The following is a 17600-nucleotide window of genomic DNA, read 5'->3' as shown; positions in this document are numbered from 1 at the left end:
TGGCTGCGCAGATCCATAGCTCCTAGCTGCACATATAACAAGCTCCTGGCTGCACATATCACTAGGTCCTGGCTGCACATATCACTAGCTCTTGGCTGCGCAGATCCATAGCTCTTGACTGCTTATGTCACTAGCTCTTGGCTGCGCAGATCCATAGCTCCTAGCTGCACATATCACAAGCTCCTGGCTGCACATATCACTAGGTCCTGGCTACACATATCACTAGCTCTTGGCTTCACATATCTCTAGCTCTTCGCTGCGCAGATCCATAGCTTTTGGCTGCACATGTCACTAGCTCCTGGCTGCGCAGATCGGTAGCTCTTGGCTGCACTTATTACTAGGCCTTGGCTGCACATATCACTAGCTCTTGGTCACACATATCACTAGCTCTTGGCTGTATATATCACTAGCTCTTGGCTGCACATATCACTAGCTCTTGGCTGCACATATCACTAGCCACTGGCTGCACATATCACTAGCTCTTGGCTGAACCTATCCATAGCTTTTGGCTGCACATATCACTAGCTCTTAGCTGAACATATCCATAGCTCTTGGCTGCACATATCACTAGCTCTTGGCTGAACATATCCATAGCTCTTGGCTGCAAATATCACTAGCTCTTGGCTGCAATATCACTAGCTCTTGACTACACATATCACTAGCTCTTGGCTGCACATATCACTAGCTCTTGGCTGAACATATCCATAGCTCTTGGCTGCACATATCACTAGCTCTTGGCTGAACATATCCATAGCTCTTGGCTGCAGATGTCACTAGCTCATGGCTGGGCAGATCCATTGCTCTTGGCTGCACATATCAATATGTCTTGGCTGCATAGATCCATAGCTCTGAGATATACGTATCACTAGCTCTTGGCTGAACATATCCCTAGCTCTTGGCTGCACATATCAATAGCTCCTGGCTGTGCAGATAAGTAGCTCTTGGCTGCACAAATCATGAGGCCTTTGCTGCACATATCACTAGCTCTTTGCCGCTCATATCACTAGCTCATGGCTGAACATATTCATAGCTCTTGGCTACACATATCACCAGCTCTTGGCTGCAAAGACCCGTAGCTCTTGGCTGCACATATATCTAGCTCTTGGCTGTGCAGAGGTGTAGCTCTTGGCTCACTAGCTCTAGGCTAAACACATCATTAGCTCTTAGCTGTGCAGATCCATAGCTCTTGGCTACACATATCACTAGCTCATGGCTGCGCAGATCCATAGCTCTTGACTGCACATGTCACTAGCTCTTGGCTGCGCAGATCCATAGCTCTTGGCTACACATATTACTAGCTCTTGGCTGCGCAGATCCATAGCTCTTGACTGCACATGTCACTAGCTCTTGGCTGCGCAGATCCATAGCTCCTAGCTGCACATATCACAAGCTCCTGGCTGCACATATCACTAGGTCCTGGCTGCACATATCACTAGCTCTTGGCTGCGCAGATCCATAGCTCTTGACTGCACATGTCACTAGCTCTTGGCTGCGCAGATCCATAGCTCCTAGCTGCACATATCACAAGCTCCTGGCTGCACATATCACTAGGTCCTGGCTGCACATATCACTAGCTCTTTGCTGCACATATCACTAGCTCTTGGCTGCACATATCACTAGCTCTCGGCTGCACTTATCACTAGCTCTTGGCTGCACATATCACTAGCTTTTGGCTGCACATATCACTAGCTCTTGGCTGCACATATCATGAGCTCTTGGCTGCACATATCACTAGCTCTTGGCTGCACATATCACTAGCCCTTTTTCTTTACAGCTAGCCATTGGTTATTTGATTAGTGGTAAACATGAAGATTAACATCACTTATATGGATTGCAGGCACTTAAAACAAATAATCTTTTCCAGTCTTAAGCTTGTGTTTGCGGAACTAATAACCTGGAATTCGCACTTAAGCGCATCAGAAGCTTTATTGTCATGTATTTATTTATTACTTTATTTCCCCTCTTTGTTCATTACAAGTTAAAAAATAATAATTTCTGGAATTATAACAAAATCCTTGGCTTCACTTACTCAAAATAAATGCTGTTATTCAATGTTTTTATGCTCCCCCAAAATTTATTTTGGGGGGAGCATATAGTCGCTACTTCGTCCGTCCTTCCGTCCGTCCATGCACAATTTTTGTTGGGCTATTTCTCAGCAACTAATGACAGGAATTCAATGAAACTTTATGGGAAGCTTCACTACCAAGAGGAGATGTGCATATTATCAGCGGGTTCTGGTCGGATGATTCTTCACAGAGTTATGGCCCTTTGAAATTTTCTATAAACTGTACATATAGTGCAATTCTTGTCCGGGCTATTTCTCAGCAACTAATGACTGGAATTCAATGAAACTTTATGGGAAGCTTCACTACCAAGAGGAGATGTGAATATTATCAACGGGTTATGGTCGGATGATTTTTCACAGAGTTATGGCCCTTTGAAATTTTATAAAAAAAATTCTTGTCCCCCCAACTACAGTGCCCTCAAGACGTTTCCTTTTATTTGAATATATAGTGCAATATTGTGACAAAAAAAAATTTGGGGAGCATCACCTGTCTCCGACGGTTTCTTGTATAAATATTATTTTCCAGGACTTGCTAGCCAGGCCAAGGTTTGAAGAAGATTTGGATCAATTTTGTGCTGACCAGAATGCCCAGGTGGTAGTCATCATGACCATGACAATGGATGAGCACAGCCAGCCTCACAGGGAGATATCTGTCTACTCCAAGGACAGGATATATAGGGATCAGGTAGAATAAAAATCTGAAATGTTCATGGTCTGTTTTGACTAAACAATTCTTAGACTTATGTCTAAGAATAAAGAACACTCTTAACATTTGAATATTAAAAAATTGCATTAATTTTGAGTAAAACTTGGCCTTAACCAAATCCATCAAGATCATGTTTTATGCGGAAGATCTTGTTAGTAAGATAATCATTGTTTGCAGCCTGTATATAATCAAATGCTTAATGTATGTATCTTAGTTCAAAGTCTTTTCTTTATTCTTAGGTCCAAGAACTGGTTGGTAAATATGGGCCCAGGAAGGTAAAAGATCAGGGCCTGTATTTTATATACCAACCCATTCTTAGACTTAAGAATAAAGAATAGACTTGAAACCAAGAAAAATGTGGTGAATGCCAAGTTTGACTCACAAATTAATCAATTCTTCAATATGTCAATTTTAAGAATATTCTTTTTTCTTAGACTCATGTCTGAGAATTATTTGGTGACTACGATCCCAGGTAATGTAACAATCAGCAAGGTTAATGTCAAAAAAGGTAAAGATCAGACAAGGTGAAAATTCGGATGTTTAAAGAACAGAACAAGTTTATATCAGCAAGGGTAAAGATCAGGAAGAGTATATCAGCAAGGTTTAAGATCAGAAAAGGTAAAGATTTGGACAGGTACAGATCAGAAGTATTTAATATCAACAAGCGTAAAGATCAGGAAAAGTAAATACATGTATCAGCAAGGGTAAAGATAATGGAGGGGGTATTCCAAGGAACAGATATACAGAAAGCATATAAGGAGACAGGTCATGTGCAGTATTCATGAAAATCCTAAGGAAAATTTTAACTTAACTTACACATATATTTCAGACAAAGTTTACTTAAATCCAATGTTTTATTTGCATTTATTGAGATACACATATTAATATTTTAGCAATATTTACATATTTCAACAGATTTTTGTTTAAAAAAACAACCTTAGTCATAAAGAGCCTTAAATAATTTAATTGATTTAAGGACTTTCCATAGTTCTTCCCCAAGGAGCTTTGTCTGGGCCATAGTAGCACAGCTGCTTAGTAAAACCTTAATATAAATTATTGAAAAAATTACCAATGTTATATTCATTATGACCATGAAATCTGAATAGAAAGCCAGCCTCACAAGGAAACATCTTTTATTGGAGATTATTTTATTGTGTGGCTGTACTTTAATTATTATTTTAAGATGCTGATCAAGATCAAAATTTAAGGTGATTTTCAGCATTTGGGGAATGGGGCCGTTTCCCTGTGGATTGGGAAAATGTGCGGCGTTTTGACTAATATTGTGAAATTAGAGTTGTTGTTGTTTTGCTAAAAAATGCTTCATAATTGAGAATACAAGTGTTTTCAGTATTACATTTACCACTAAGGTTGAACTTAAATGGATGGGAGTTAAACAAAATATTGAGATAAAAAAATAAAACATAAATATTTTTTTTTTGGAAATCTTCCATTTGGAATTTTTAGCTTCCATTTGGAAAGAATTTATACTTTTTTTCCATTGGGAATGGGGCCGATTACCGGACACGATTTTGAATGAAAAAAAAACACTGCTATGACATGGACAACTGATTACCCAAGTCAACATCCCATGAACCTCATATTTGTGTTATCTAAAAAGAACATATATAGAGACCTCATAAGCAGACAAGGACAAAGATCTTTAATGTAAATGTCAGTGAATTTCAAGGTTGATATCTCTATGTTGATATCTATAGAGATTTTGTATTCTGAAAGCCAGTAAGGAAAGAATTACCATATTTTTTTTGTTTTGAAAAACCCTCAAAAGATCCAAAATAAATACTAACTGCATACAAAAATAGATGGATTAGGGCTTTTTCACCAAAAGTGTGAACACTCTCCTGACTAAGGTTTAAATATCAATTTCCTTTTATCAAAAATTACAAACTAAATGTATCTGCTATTTTGTGTATTTTTTTTTAGCTCACCTGATTGCTCAGGAGAGCTTTTGTGACCAGTCTTTGTCCGTCGTCTGTCCGTCCGTCCGTCCACGTTTGTTGGTTAACACTCTAGAGGCTACATTTATTGTCCGATCTTCATGAAACTTGGTCAGAAGCTTTGTCCCAAACAAATCTCGGTCGAGTTCGAAAGTGGGTCGTACCGGGTCAAAAACTAGATCACTAGGTAAAAAAAAAGAAAAAAACTGTAAACACTGTAGAAGTCACATTTCATGCCCAATCTTCATGTTACTTTGTCAAAATGTTTGTCTTAATGATATGTTGGTTGAGTTCAAAAGTGGTTCCGGTCTGTTGAAAATCATGGCAGCCAGTGGGCGGGGCAGTTTTCCTTATTTGGCTATAGAGAAACCTTGTAAACACTCTAGAAGTCACAATTTTTGCCCAATCATCATGAAAAGTTGGTTAAAACATTGGTTTTATTGATATCTCGGGCGAGTTCAAAAATGGTCCAGATTGGTGAAAAAACATGGCCGCCAGTGGGCGGGGCATTTTTCTCTATATGTATATAGTGAAAACATGTGAACACTCTAGAAGTCACATTTTTGGCCCAATTTTCATGAAATTTGGTCAGAACATTTGTTTCCTTTATATGAGAGTTGAGTTTGAAAATGGTTCCGGTCAGTTGAATAACATGGCTGCCGGGGGGGGGGGGCAGTTTTCTTATACAGTACAGCCAAAGCGGCACAAACATAATCCGCGGCTACGCCACGGCCAGATTATTAGTCCGCGGCGGCCGAATCGTGTGTTCACGCGGCGTATCGCCGTGGCACTCGGCATCGATCCGCGCTACTACGCCGAGTCTGTATTAACCACGCGTACTTTCGCGGAGTAAATTCGCCGCATACGTACGCGGCAGATCGTGTGAAAAGATATCCACCTACATGTACATACATGTATGTGTAGCGTAGAATTAATTACCGGCAACTGTTTATGTTTCGTTCGATTATCATTATTAAATTTGTAATCCGAAACACACTTCCGAATTTTAATGCTAACGCGTCCTTTGGCAAATTCTAGCGTCAAATAAACAGTGCTAAAATATCCTTTGTTTCATAAAAAGCGCGCGAAAATTATGCAGACATGTAGAACGTCGTTTGGAAAGTTTGGGTGTATTTTGTGTTGTACAAATACATGAACATCACGTCATGCGTAAATCGCGTTTTCAGTGGAGAAAAAAAACGCCCCGATTAGACGTTATTTCATCATCTCTATAAATAGTAACAAATGCCAAAATGTATTTGATACTTAAGGAAATATCGAGAATGTTTGTGTATCGTAAATATTTACCAGCATTTGCTTTAAAACTGGAATATTCGGGATTATCGGGTAATTAGTAGCGATATTAACTGTATAATATGAACAAAATAAAACATGTTTATATACGCATATTCAAACAATAGTTATAATAAGCTGATAATTAACAAAACTACAAATACGTCGTCACCGTCTTGATTATTGATGTGGCTTCAAACTGCTAATTTTCTCAGCTAATATATAATAGCGGAATCAACATGCAATTAATTTATAAATCCACCATATACTGGAGCCTTGACCACTTGTATGTGCGAAAACATAATTACGTGACCTTGTTTAGGTGTGAAATACATACGCTACGGGCGGGAAACAAACTTAATAATTGGCCAGACACATTAACTATGCTTACATGTATATGCTAATACAATCCGCGCACAATAAATTTATTATGATTTAAATTATTATTATAATTGTTCTTTCAAAATTTGTTAACTGCATGTAACTAATAATTAAAAAAAAAATATTTCATGATCGCATCGACTCGGCATCATGTCGCAGACCGCGGCATGCCTTGGCGGACAGATGCGAAGTTTCGCGGCGAAATGCGACTTGCCGCCGCATACTGACGCGGCTTCAACGACTGACGCGGCATCGACTCGTTTCGCCTTGCCGCCGCGGATCGCGAAATACGTTTGTTCCGCTTTGGCTGTACTGTATTTATATAGTAAAAAAAGCTTGTGAACACTCTAGAAGTCACATTTTTTGCCAATCATCATGAAACTTGGTGAAAAGATTGGTTTTGTCTATATCACATAATTAATGCCATTATTATTGCCCTTAGATTGCCCAAATTTCATTATATTATACAAAATCCTTGTAAACACTCTAGAGGTCACAATTTTGTTTCAGATTTTATGAATCTTGGTCAAAATATTTATTTTTGTAAGCAAAGTTTGATGTTTGGTAAGGGGGGTCAACTCAAAATATAGGTCACCAGGTCAAATCTTATAAAATCAAAATCACTCCATATGCCAGAGGTTTGGTTCAATAATGATTAAACTTGACCAGGATGTTTGTCTGTACAATATCTAGGTCAAGTTTGATGTTTGGTAAAGATTGAATGAACCGACTTCTCTCAGGTGAGCGTACTAGGGCCATCTTGGCCCTCTTGTTAAGTTGAATAGGTGATGTCCAAGTGCTCAGATCGGATAATATTGCCCTCTATTTAAATTAAAATGACAACTGTGAAAGCGTTTAAGTTTGAACCACATTTTATAAATAACTTGCCCTCTTCTTTCACAGATATCCGACGTGTTGGACAATTCAGGGGAGGTAGACCTGGAACTTGAACTTCTGCAGTCGCCATTTGCTGATCTCACTTTGTATCGTCAAGGAAACGTTAAGGCTTCCCGTAAACAAGTCTTGCCCATCTTGAAGTCCTTCCTACATGGTGATGTCACACCTGACGTCAGCAGCAAGGAGTTTGTGAGACAGACATCAGTTGCTAAGGCAACTGAGGGATTCAGTCACTTTGACCCTGTGACCTCCTCTGTTCCAGAGGAAAGTCCAGAGGTCAATAATGAGGTCGTATTTGATCTATCGTTTTCGACTGGTTCTGAAAGTGAAATGAAGATGAGAAGTGTTGATTTTGGTAGCCCTGATGACAGTCTGAAAAACCTTAGCAATAGTGCCATTGAGTTTGATCCCTTTTCTTCCTTAAATGATGTTGCTGGTGATAGACTTGTTCAGAATATTGGTCAGGATAAAAGTAAGGGGCAAGTAACTTCTGGCAAGCCAGCTTCCAGTTTATTCTTATCCTCTGCTAATTCCATTAATTTACTGGACTTTGTGATATCGGATAGTGAGTTGGTTGATCCGTTTAGTTCAGTTGACTCGACCAATATGAGTGCTAATGATCCCAAAAGGGAGCTATCTGTTGATAAGGTTGATATGAAAGAAAAGGAACCAGGAAATGTTGAGAGGTCGGAAAATGAGATGGTACCTACTGTAGATCAATTAATGAACACTGATTCTAAAACAGACAATAATACTACAGCTGACATAGATTTTTCCCCTACCTCAAATACCCATGCTCAAAACAACTTCGACAGTGCCATTTGGGCTTTCAACAGCACTATAAATGAAAACTCATTTATTCCTGATCGTTCACAAGATTTCAATGTCTTTGAATCCAAAATAGTAAAAATTGATTCTGCTAGTCTCTTCAATCATGGGGAATCTAGTTTTTTGTTTGACAATGTGTCCATAGATGATCAGTCAGAGGCAAAAGCAGACATTAAAAGTAGATCAGTGGATTTACTTGGCTTAGGGACCATGTCTGTGCATAAACCAGCAGAGAAATCAGCCAGCTTGATAGTGGAGTTTGACCCACAGTCGCAGGCTGATAATTTGGCTGAACTTGACGAGGCAGATTTCTTTGAGAAGGTCTCCACGCCTGACCAGCATAATTCTGGAGAAAATAGCCCATTCGTCAATTCAGGAATAAGTACGCCGTACGAATTCAGCTCCTTGTACCATTCAAGGACAGAGTCAGAGTCTGGATTGGCTCCCCCAAACAGTCTAATGGATCGTGGTATTGATGAGGGCGGTCAAGATTTTCATCTTCCAAGTTTTAACAGTGCTGAGATGGTCGAACGAATCCACAAAAAGAAGGCATCCATTGGGAACACGTTTGATTTGCTGGTTCCGGACCCGTCTGAACTTGAAGAAGGACTGTTGAGCGCAAGTACGCCATACACGCCCCAAAACAGCTTTCGGGAAGATGCTGACCCATACTTGCTCAGAGACGTGGAACTACCGAGTTTGAACAACTCTGACATGGTGGAAAAGGTTCAGCAGAAAAGGAACTCAATGGTCGCAGGACTGGATGACACCAATGATGTGGGAGGAATTTTGTTTGGATATACGCCAACCAATCAGAGTGCTCAACTTGACTCATCTGAAAATCCCTTTGGTAATTTCGCCAATCAAGTCCCATGGGAAAGTACAGAAGTTCCATCTGATCAAAGTAGTAAAAATCCGTTTTTCTCTTTGAACAATGACAAAGACATGGACCATACTGATTCTTTGGAGCATGTTCCCTTTACACCAATGAACACTTTTGTTGATGTGTCCGGTGCCGAGTTCATGAAACAACGAAATTCCTTGTCAGACCCTGACTTGATGGTAAAACTGAACAGTTTAAAGCGGAACTCAGAAGGTGCTATAACACAGCTGGGAACCAATCCATTTGAAGACTTTGGTGCGGGTATTGATGCTGGAGAAGCGAATCAACCTTCACAGACTGGTTCACAAGATGTATGGGATATATTTGGGGGAGGATATAATGAAAATGTGACGCAGTCTGAAAATGAGGACAACTTGAACCCTTTCATGAACTTTTCTGATAATCCCATCACTTTTCCAGCAGCGGACGTGAACAACATTTTTGGTGTCAATGAAAGTGAACCAATTGAAAACCTCAGTAGAGAAAACTTGGCACATTATGGTTCTAAGGAGACATTAACTATTTCAGAACTTCATGATAAGGCTAACATCGAAGCAGCAAATGTTGTTGCACAAAACGTTGCCATAGAAATCATTCAGGATGCTATGGAAACGTTTCCAAATCTGACCCATCCCGTGATAGCTCAGCAAGTTACCACTGAGGTCATGGAAATATCTGGATTGGTTGGAATTGCTGCGGATTCCGGACAAGATGTGATTGGATCAAACGAACCTCCAAAACCAGGTTGGTGTTTACATAATAAGCTTCTTATTTGACTTGTATTGATAAGTTGCTACCAGTAAACAAAACAACAAATAAATTGATTCATAAAGCCAAGGAGAATTAACAAAACCAGATAGGTGGATTAAAAACTTACATATTTGGGATTTTTGTTATATTTGTGTGCGAAAATTTGATAAAAGTCAACTAAGTTTCAGAACTTCTCTGTCTGTATCCTTTGATTTGAACATTTAAGACGTTCATGGCTAGTTAATAGATCTTAGTTTGGAGTTCGTATTTTTTTTTGTTCAAATATTTTAAAGTGATATTATGGGCATTTTTCACTGTGAATTGAGCTGAAAAGAATTAACAGGTCAAAAGAGTTAGTTAAAATGTGTGTACTGACCAATTATCCACAACTCAACTTGCTACCAGTTGTTTATAAAAATATATTTTATATTCAATATTCTTGCGTGACTCACCCAGTCATGTAAGCCGAAATGATCCGTAAAACAAAATTGTGTCTTTGTGTCGTATGAACGAATCTGCACTAAAACTAAATTTAGGTTCACGTCGTACATGCATGATCAGTTGTCAAACGAAAGTGCGGTTGATATTCAAATGCATTATTTTTCTCTTTCCGGGATATTGTTTTAGTATGTTGATGCTGCATTAACAAATATAAGTGTATATGAAGTGAAAACACCAAAAATAAACAACGGTTGCGATAGACACCTATAAACTGCTAGATGCCCATAATATCACTTTAAGTCATGTCAAGGCTATTGATTTACGACTTATGGGTAAGGTGACATTTCTTCAACCATATGTCATCTGTTGCCAGCATTACAATGATAAAAATAAATAAATCACCCTAACAATTCCTTCAGGAATGTCCTTGTGGCATATGTTGCAATACATTTACTGTTCATTTATTTCTTGCTGCACATGAATCATAATACCAATTAATTTGTGACTCAATAAAAGCTTTTACATATGTTGTGTTATTTCTCATGGTGGATTTGAGTCGGTGATTGTAACAAGATCTCTATGGAATAATAAAGTGCAATAATTATGTGAAATAATACAACAACATTGTTTTGGAAGATTCTTTTAATATTTTATCAGCAATTTCATGTACGTGATTTACAAACAAAATGGAATAATTTGCTAGAATGCCAAGTGTTTTTACTTTTTGGTGAAATAAAGGTCAGAGTTGAAGTACACAATTGAGAAATAAAATAAGCCAAGCACACTAGCATATTCCCCAATTGAATATTTAAGATAATCACAGTGAAATTAAATATGCGCAGATATAAATGAGAATCATGGAAAATATCAGAAATATTTTTTGAAGTTATAGAATTAAGGTGAAATAACATAATCTGGGTAACATAATCAATCAAAGATAATAAAGAATAATAATAGAGTGCACTTAAAAAACAACTGATGTTGTATCACAATGAAAGAACAGAACAATGTAATGTAACTGTTAACATTTAACACAAACCATTTTAAAATCAAAAGCAACAGAACCAAATTTGTGAAATAATTCCTGAAATAATTCGTATTTTTCTTTATTAGTTCCCACTGAGAGCCCACGCTTACGGACTGACTACTCCATCGAGACGGACTACCTTCCCAGCATGGACCCTTTGCACGGCAGTCTGAACATGATAGCCTCGTCTGCAAATTCACGATCCGTAGAAACGGATGCTGAGAAAGAGGTGAGGAGAAAAAAAAGTGAAAAATCATTGAGCAGTCTTTTTATGTTGTCTGATTTTTTGTCTTTATATGGACATGTTCTCATCACAGCTCACATTTTTTTTTGCAGAAAATTAATTTGGTGTATTGTTCCATTGAGGAAAAAAACCCAATTTAAATTAGTTTCTAACTTCAGAAATAGTTGAGCTTAGATGTCCGTCAAGGAAATGGCTAGTATGGGTTTAAAGATATAAAACAAAAACACTTAAGTATCAAAATTGACCACAACATAACATGTCTGCTGCATTAAGTAAATTACTTTTCTTTAAGTAATTCTTCCGAAAATGTAAGCTTTCATTAAATAAAATTTCATTATGTATTAGTACCAGATCTATTCCAACAGCAGTTAAAAGAACATCATTTGTACTTGTAGTTAAATATTGCAGACTTTCTCTTTGTGATTTTTTTTTCGAATATTTATTTCAAGTTTGATAGTGTGTAGTAAAATATTGTGAAAAATAACAGTTTTTGTGTAACAAAATGAGGGTTGTACTGACTGGTGTTTTGATATTACATTGATGAATGAACACTTCAATCATTCTGTCATTCATTATTATTTGTCACTATTTTAACAAGTAAAATAATATGTATAATGATAAATTTGTGGGATGGAATACAATTCTCAATTATGACCTGTAAAAATCAGAATATTTATTCCATTTCTATTAAGCTCTTATATTAATGAAATATTTATGCTAAGTCCATGGTTTGGTTGCCTAATGGTTTACATATGGTTGAATTCTTGTATATTGCACTTTTAAATGCTATGTTGAAGGTTGCATTTGGGAATATATATGTGTGAATTCTGCATGGTTTAAAGCATGGGTACATTTTAGGCATTTAAATTTATAGTCAAATGTAATCCCTTTTCCAAAATGCTTGCCTGTGGACTATTTTAATCATCTGGAGCATGGGTGCTTAACTCCATTTTCACCATTTATATGTGCCATTTTTTAATGACATGCAGTAAGGGAGGCGATGGAATATGTAATTCTTACTGATGATGTAGATTTGTTGCCTCCCTTTAAATTTCACATTTCCAGTAATTTAGGATGAAACCTTATTTGGTGGAATTAAATATTTTAAACATTTATAGGAATAATTGATAATGATATGCAGGAAAATGGATATATCCTGCTTTGTTCAATACTTTAAAATAACATAATTTGATATGAATTATGAATTAAAGTTTAAGTAATTTTTTTCTTTTTTTGTTTCTTTTGCAAAATGTGTAAGTTCAGGTAATTTGTTAAATCTAAATTTCACTATTCAACACAAAACCAACAATAACTCACTATTCAACACAAAACCAACAATAACTGCTCATGTGACAATCATGGCTCTGTAGAAAGTAAAAACACTTAAGTTTAACAATATATCATATACTGCATGACTCAGTTGATAACAAACTCTGTAATTAAGATTTACTGTATGTAAAATAATTCAATCCAATACTTTCCTTGAATTAATTAATCGTCTGTACAACTTAATTTCCCCGAGGCTGCAAAATGCAATGTGTTGTACAGGTTTACATTAAATCAGATCTGAATGTTGGATTTTATGCAAACATATACATAGTTCTATGGGTTCACTAAAGGAAATCGTTTATAATACACAGACATAAAATTGTACTGTTGAATTTTGTACATACACCATTATTTGGACTTCTAGGGGGTTTGTAGTTAATGTAAAATTTTTGTAATGGTTCTATTTTTCTGTATTTTTCATAAATTAAACAAATGACAGGTTATAGTTATTGCTATGTTTTTCTTTTTGAAGCAGTATTGTACTTATCTTTTTAAATATATAACCTGTGTTGATGTTTTGTTTTTTATGATTTCTTTTTTTGCATTAAAAAAAAATGCTCTATGCTTTTTATCTTGTTTTGTTTCTTTGTGAGTTTTTTATGTTGCAATCTATGAATTTTTGCAGATCCAGTAAAGCAGCCTATATCCCCAAACATTCGTAGTTATTTGTATCATCAAGGTATTTTAGTTCACAGATATTTGCTAACAGTTTTAGCTATTTAACCAGCTAGTTTTTATGCCCCCGGATCGAAAGATCTGGGGTATATTGTTTTTTAGCCTGTCTGTCATTGTATGCGTCCATGTGTGTGGCCTAAAACTTTAACCAAAACTTTAACCTTCTTCATAACTTTTGCAATATTGAACGTAGCAACTTGATATTTGGCATGCATGTGTATTACATGGAGCTGCACATTTTGAGTGGTGAAAGGTCAAGGTCATCCTTTAAGGTCAAAGGAAAAAAAAATTCAAAGCGGCGCATTAGGGGGCATTGTGTTTCTGACAAACACATCTCTTGTTGATTGATGCATTTAAGACACATACTGTGCTTTTCTTTACTTTTTTATCTAATATTTTCATTATTTAAAATTGAACTTAATAATCATACAGTGAAGTGTATTTGATGTGGAAACTGTAGTGTATTTATGTTTTAATCATTATAGAAAATTATTAGGTCCAGGTCCACTCCCTTTTAGTCAAAAATGGTTTATATAGACATTTATAGCTGGATTGCTTTAAAAATCTTATCTTGAACAATTGCTCAGATGAGAAAACTAGGGACATCTTGGAAGACCATCTTGTTATTTCACCCCTCAAGTGGTTTGGTTCTTTCTTACCTAATGTATGCAAACTAACATATTTGTTTAATGCTTTAGTTTGTGTGTGTTCATTATTTATTTCCCTTTTATTTCCCTTCTCATGTGGTTGGGTTCTAGCTGCTTGTATTTATTCTTACTAATTTATTTTTGCTTTTTTAAGATTTTATTATAACCAGTGGCTAGGTTCTTTTCTTTTGGTATATGACAAGACTATATAGCAATGATAGAGTATATACAGTGCAACTCCATTATATAGCAATTTGCTGGGTCCAAAGATTGCAATGTGACTTATCCGGTGCAGAATATAACTTGTCAGGTCATTTATGCATGTATATGTATGGATAAGCATAGGTTAGCAATTTCAAAACATTAAATTTACCTACCTTATTGAATTAGGTGTTATAGCAATTTGTTATTTAATGTATAACATAAAACGCATTATTCCATATAAGTTTTTTAAAATGCATACAAAATATTGTAATCTGAAAAGGATTGCCCATGTTTATTGTTCATGAAAGATGACAAAATCTTGCCCAAAAAAACACTCCTCGTGTATTTCCTGTTGATTATTTTTACTGATTAAAGCATGCAAAAATTAGACCTCATGAACAATATCACATCATTTTTCCTTTGGAAAGCATGGACCTTAATATTTGAATTCTAATTAAAAACTTATAATCGCATAGGAGACAACTCACTCTAAGATCTTTTAATTTTGGATAAAATATTGGCAGTGCAAAAAACTGTGCAAACTTTTCCTCTAAATTAAGAATTTGTTGTGTACGCTGTATCTAATGCCCAAATGTTGTTAACCAGGTTTTCCGAATGCGGGCAGAACGAGCTTGTCCGGGCCATAACTATGTCGTTCATTATGAGATTTTAAAATCATTTGACACATTTGTTCACCATCATTGGACGGTGTGTCGTGCGGAAGAATTACATTGATATCTCCAAGGTCAAGGTCACACTTTGAGTTCAAAGGTCAAAAATGGCCATTAATGATCTTGTCCCAGCCATAACTATGTCATTCATTGTGAGATTTTAAAATTACTCGGTACATTTGTTCACAATCATTGGACGGTGTGTCATGCGAAAAAATTACTTGGATATCTCCAAGTTCAAGGTCGCCACGACTTAAAATAGATTGAATTTGACACAAGGGGGGTAACTAGGAACAATCGGAAACAATGCACATTTTGATTTGTCTCCCTTTATCACACTTTTTTTTTTCCAAATTGAAATCAAGGTCGCCACGACTAAAAATAGATTGAATTTGATACAAGGGGGGTAACTAGGAACAATCAGTAACAATGCACAATTTGAATTGTCTCCCTTTATCAGACTTTTTTTTCAAATTGAAAACCTGGTTTTGTGACAATTTTGTCCCTTGATCAGTGACATTTATAGTAATTGTATACACCTTCATGAGGAGACTGTGTGTATTCGACAGCATTAGCCCTGATTGGCTGATACATTACCAAGAAGAAAGTTATTGACAGCTGGCATCATGTCACTTCAAAGCAAATTCATTAGAGATTTTTTGAAAGATGACACGCAAAATGACCAGTGATGTTGGGCAAGTGGGTTTTTTGTTTGTCGCAGTATACAAGCGTGAATGTTATGCATAATGAAGGCAAACAGTCTTGACCAAACTGGATTTATGAATGTCGGATTACACAAAAAATTAAAATGGATGAAAAAAATGGGGTCCACGACCGACACGCGATTTATTGGACTTGCAACATAATGGACCGCAAACTCATGGAGTTGCAGTGTAGCTATCATTTATTTCTCATCTTTAGATGATACCACTATTTGCATAGATGTTAAGCTTTAGATAAATCAATGTATGCTCTGGACAAATCTACGTTTAAGGTGATTTATTATTGTTCTATTGGGCTTCTCTTGCTCTGATATTGAGTAACTTAAAACATTTCATTTCAATAAAACATATAATTATACTTGCAACATTGTGCAACCTCCGTTCACTTTAATTGCACCTGACTTTGTTTGGTTAATCATAGAAGTTTTAAACTTCATTTTTTGTAGTAACAGTAACTTCTAAAAACAAAATTGCTTTGATTCGACTGAGTGCAAACCTATTGTATATATTTAACATGTATATCAAATACAATCATTCCATTAAGATAATACTTAGTGTGTTGTTGTGTATTGTTTTGTTCTAATAAAACCAGTTTAGATACAATATTGGTTATGGAATTATTTTTGGGAGCCCCCAAACCTCTGATTCAGATAGGGCAGTTTTTGATTACTTGCATTAAAATGTGCTTACAGTACTGGTAAACCATCTTAGACAGGAAAAGACAGTTTGCTAATTGACTAAAATCCTAATTAAAACAAAACAGTTTAAATTTGATCATCATGAATCATAACCAATCTTGATGACGCTTGAATGGATACCTAGCTTGGGATTGTATTTGGGGGTAGTCAGGTCAAGGTCAAGCTTAATGTTACTTTAACTCTACCACTCAGAGACGCACTTTGACGGATTTGAAGTGTCTTAGAAAATCAATTAAATTAAATACTTTTCTAACCCCAAGTTTTAACTGCTTCATTTCCAAGGTACTTATGAGCAGCAAACAGCATAAAACCTGAACAGATTGCGAGTTACTTGCAGGCTGTTCTGGTTTCATGCTGTTTGCATATAGCCATTTTCAGTTTGCCACGGAGTTGTTAAGGGTTAAGTTGAAAAACAGTCTGATGGAGGTATTGCACTGAAAATGTGTGTGTATGTTGATGCCATGTAGACCTAAATTGGGATTACATTTCAGACCAGTTGGATAAATGTAAAGGTCAATGTTGCTTTAAGTAGAAACAAAGTTTCTGCTGAATTTGAATGTTTTTTTTTATGCTGAAATTGTGTGTGTAGGTATTCTACCTGCAGACCTATCTCAAGATTTCATTAAATAAGTTTAAACATTTAAGACTTTTTGTGAGTTTTATTTTCTTTTACATGATGACCCTTGTAGATGGGTTTCTAAATTACTTATGAAAAATTCATGTGGTCCATTCTTTTGCTTACATTATTAAGTTGCTACAAAATATTCAGTTTTTGTTACTTTTAAGCAAACTGCCTATTTATTTTCAATATAATTTATTTATTGTTGATTAAGCTATTCTGTTTAATGTGAATGAAAGGTACAAAATCCAATTAGTGTCAATTCTAGCCATTTTATGCTCCCTTTCAAAGAAGAGGGGGTATATTTTTTTGCTGGATGTTGGTAGGCTGGTCGGTCTGTCGGTAGACCAATTAGTTTCAGATCATTAATTTGTGAAAATGGATTGACCAATTGGCTTGATGCTTCCCATTTACATTGGCGTTGGACAGTAGATGGCCCCTATTGAAATTGGGGTCAAAAACTCAAAGGTCAAGGTCACTGTCATACTAAGAGTGATTTTTTTTCCAATTAATAACTTGTGAATGGAGGTAACGATTGGCTTGATACTTCACATGTGCATTGGCC

General features: G+C 36.3%; 1 protein-coding gene across 1 annotated transcript in view; it reads left to right on the top strand.

Moving 5' to 3' along the window:
• The window catches only part of LOC127849954 (uncharacterized), a 118501-nt gene that overhangs the window by 96536 nt on the left and 4365 nt on the right, over positions 1-17600 (top strand). The window contains exons 8-10 of the mRNA XM_052382694.1: positions 2592-2750; positions 7304-9752; positions 11313-11455. Coding sequence (XP_052238654.1) covers positions 2592-2750; positions 7304-9752; positions 11313-11455 — 2751 coding nt within the window. The remainder of the gene's footprint in view (positions 1-2591; positions 2751-7303; positions 9753-11312; positions 11456-17600) is intronic.

The sequence above is a fragment of the Dreissena polymorpha genome, chromosome 11 (assembly GCF_020536995.1).
Source record: "Dreissena polymorpha isolate Duluth1 chromosome 11, UMN_Dpol_1.0, whole genome shotgun sequence".
NCBI lineage: Eukaryota > Metazoa > Mollusca > Bivalvia > Myida > Dreissenidae > Dreissena > Dreissena polymorpha.
This window is presented reverse-complemented; position numbering and strand designations above follow the sequence as displayed.